Source organism: Panthera leo, chromosome D1 (genome assembly GCF_018350215.1).
Source record: "Panthera leo isolate Ple1 chromosome D1, P.leo_Ple1_pat1.1, whole genome shotgun sequence".
NCBI lineage: Eukaryota > Metazoa > Chordata > Mammalia > Carnivora > Felidae > Panthera > Panthera leo.
Window position 1 is genome coordinate 101,875,966 of NC_056688.1, and position 2,308 is coordinate 101,878,273.

At 40.7% G+C, this 2,308-nt stretch overlaps 1 protein-coding gene across 1 annotated transcript; it reads right to left on the reverse strand.

Annotated features, from left to right (window-relative positions):
- Positions 1-1,061: 1,061 nt before the first annotated feature.
- On the reverse strand, positions 1,062-2,003 carry LOC122200360 (olfactory receptor 1002-like). The gene has a single exon (XM_042905914.1). It carries the CDS (start codon positions 2,001-2,003, stop codon positions 1,062-1,064), a length of 942 nt encoding a protein of 313 aa, XP_042761848.1.
- Positions 2,004-2,308: the final 305 nt, after the last annotated feature.

Consider the following 2,308-nt stretch of genomic DNA (forward strand, 5'->3'; position numbering starts at 1 on the left):
AATGGCATCTTACTGCATTTCATCCTGAGTCATTAGCCATTACAGGCACCATTACTGGCAGAAAGCATGGGGAAGAAATGTGGAAAAAAATAAAGACAAAATTCTAGGCATTAGAAGCTATTTACATTCTTCAAAGTCAGCAGATTAAAATTAAATGCCTCTGGAAGAAGACCTTCAAGAGAAGGCACTAAAATTCTGTATGAGTTTTCAATTTATACAAGACACATGCTCCATCACATCATTCTAGCATTTGTTGCTGTGTTAAAAACAAAACAAAACAAAACAAAACAAAAACAAAACAGGAGAGTTGCAAGAACATTGTATGCACAGAGAAAAATGTGGGAACAGTAAGAAGTCATGGGCAATCCACTGAGTCTTCTTAGCTATCAGGCCCATCATCTATAAAATGGAAATTAATTCCCTGCTGATGACATAAAAAATCAACAAATAACAATAATAATTACTACCACTTTCTTAAAGATGTGCAATACAGTCCTCACTTTACATTCATGAATCACATGAATACAGTGGCAAAACCTCAACAAGTTGTTACTATGAGCAGAAACTATACCAGGTACACAAGGCCTTTCTCAAACATCTACTCCAACCATGCAGGTGTCATTAGGGAGTGCTATGGTTACATATCACCAGAAAAATACCCTTTATACCATTTTTATTAAAATAATGAAAGGTAAACTTGCAAAGAATTGACAGTTCTCAACATCTTGTAAAGGAAAACAGATACTCTTAGGTGTTTTGGTTAAGATTTTTCCACTTATTTCATATATAACAAAGCATATCTCATTTTCCACTATAAAATATATTTTCTAAAGCTTTGGAGTTCTCTAAGCCACTCATTGCACTTTAAAGCTCATCATTTTAGTCCTGTGAATTGAAAATAAAAACATTGAATGAGAACATCGTGACCTACAGCTGCTGTGTGACTTCTCAATGACACAGTAATAATAAGTGAATCTCAACATAAAAGTAGGACTCCCATCACCCAGCCCATGCTCCTGCATCTTGTGTCTATATCACCTCTCAATCTGTTGACATCTAGTTTACCTACTCAGAAGATTCTTCTTCTCAAACGTCCTCCTGAATGAATCCTTGACCTCTTTGTTTCTCAGGCTGTAGATAAGGGGGTTCAACATGGGGATCACGGCTGTGTAGAACACAGAAACCACTTTATTGATGTCCAGGGAGAAACTAGAACTGGGGCGTACGTAGATAAAGAAGAGTGTCCCATACAGGATGGAGACAGCAGTCAGGTGTGAAGAGCAGGTGGAGAAGGCTTTGCGCCTCCCCTCAGCAGAGCGGATCCTCAAGATAGTGACCACGATGTAAATGTAGGAAACCAGGATGATCACACCACTGAGCACTCCTAGAGCTCCAGCCAAGATGAAAAGTAAAACCTGATTGACCTGGGTGTCTGCACATGCCAGGGAGAGAACAGGAAGAAGGTCACAGAAGAAGTGATTGATGGTATTTGGACCACAGTAAGGCAGGCGAAAGGTGAACGTTGTGTGGGTCATGGTGCTTATAAGACCCATGGTATAAGGCCCTACCACCAGCTGCACACAGATTCGCCGGGACATAATGAGTGTATACAACAAGGGCTTACAGATGGCCATATACCTGTCATAAGCCATGGAGGCCAACAGGAAACACTCTGTCACTACAAACTGACCAAAAAACCAGATCTGGGCAGCACAACCCAAGAAAGAGATTATTTTTTTTTTCACAAAGATGTCTGTCAACATCCTGGGACCAATGACAGAAGAGGAGCAGACATCCACAAAGGACAAGTGGCTGAGAAAAAAGTACATGGGAGTGTGGAGCCGAGAATCCATCCAAATGAGGGTGATCATTCCCACATTTCCCAGAAGAGTGACCAGATAAACCAAGAGAAACACCACAAACAGAACAACCTGGTGCTGGAAGCAATTTGTTAAGCCCACAAATAAAAACTCAGTCACCAAAGTTTGATTTCTGAATTCCATTTCTCTGATTTAATCTGTAATGAGAGAAAGATTTTTCATTACAATTAATTTATAATTAAATTGTTTTTAAAAATGAATTTAACTTCTTTGGGGCACCTGGGTAGCTGGGAGTTGGCTAAGTAGTTGGCTAAGTAGTTGACTAAGTAGTTGGCTAAGTGTCTGACTCTTAATTTTGGCTCAGGTCATGATTTCATGGTGCTTGGATTTGAGCACCTAGTCAGGCTCCAAGCTGACAGCATGGACCCTCCTGGGACTCCCTCCCTTGCCTCTCTCTTGGCCCCTCCCTCACTCTCGGGCGTGCACCC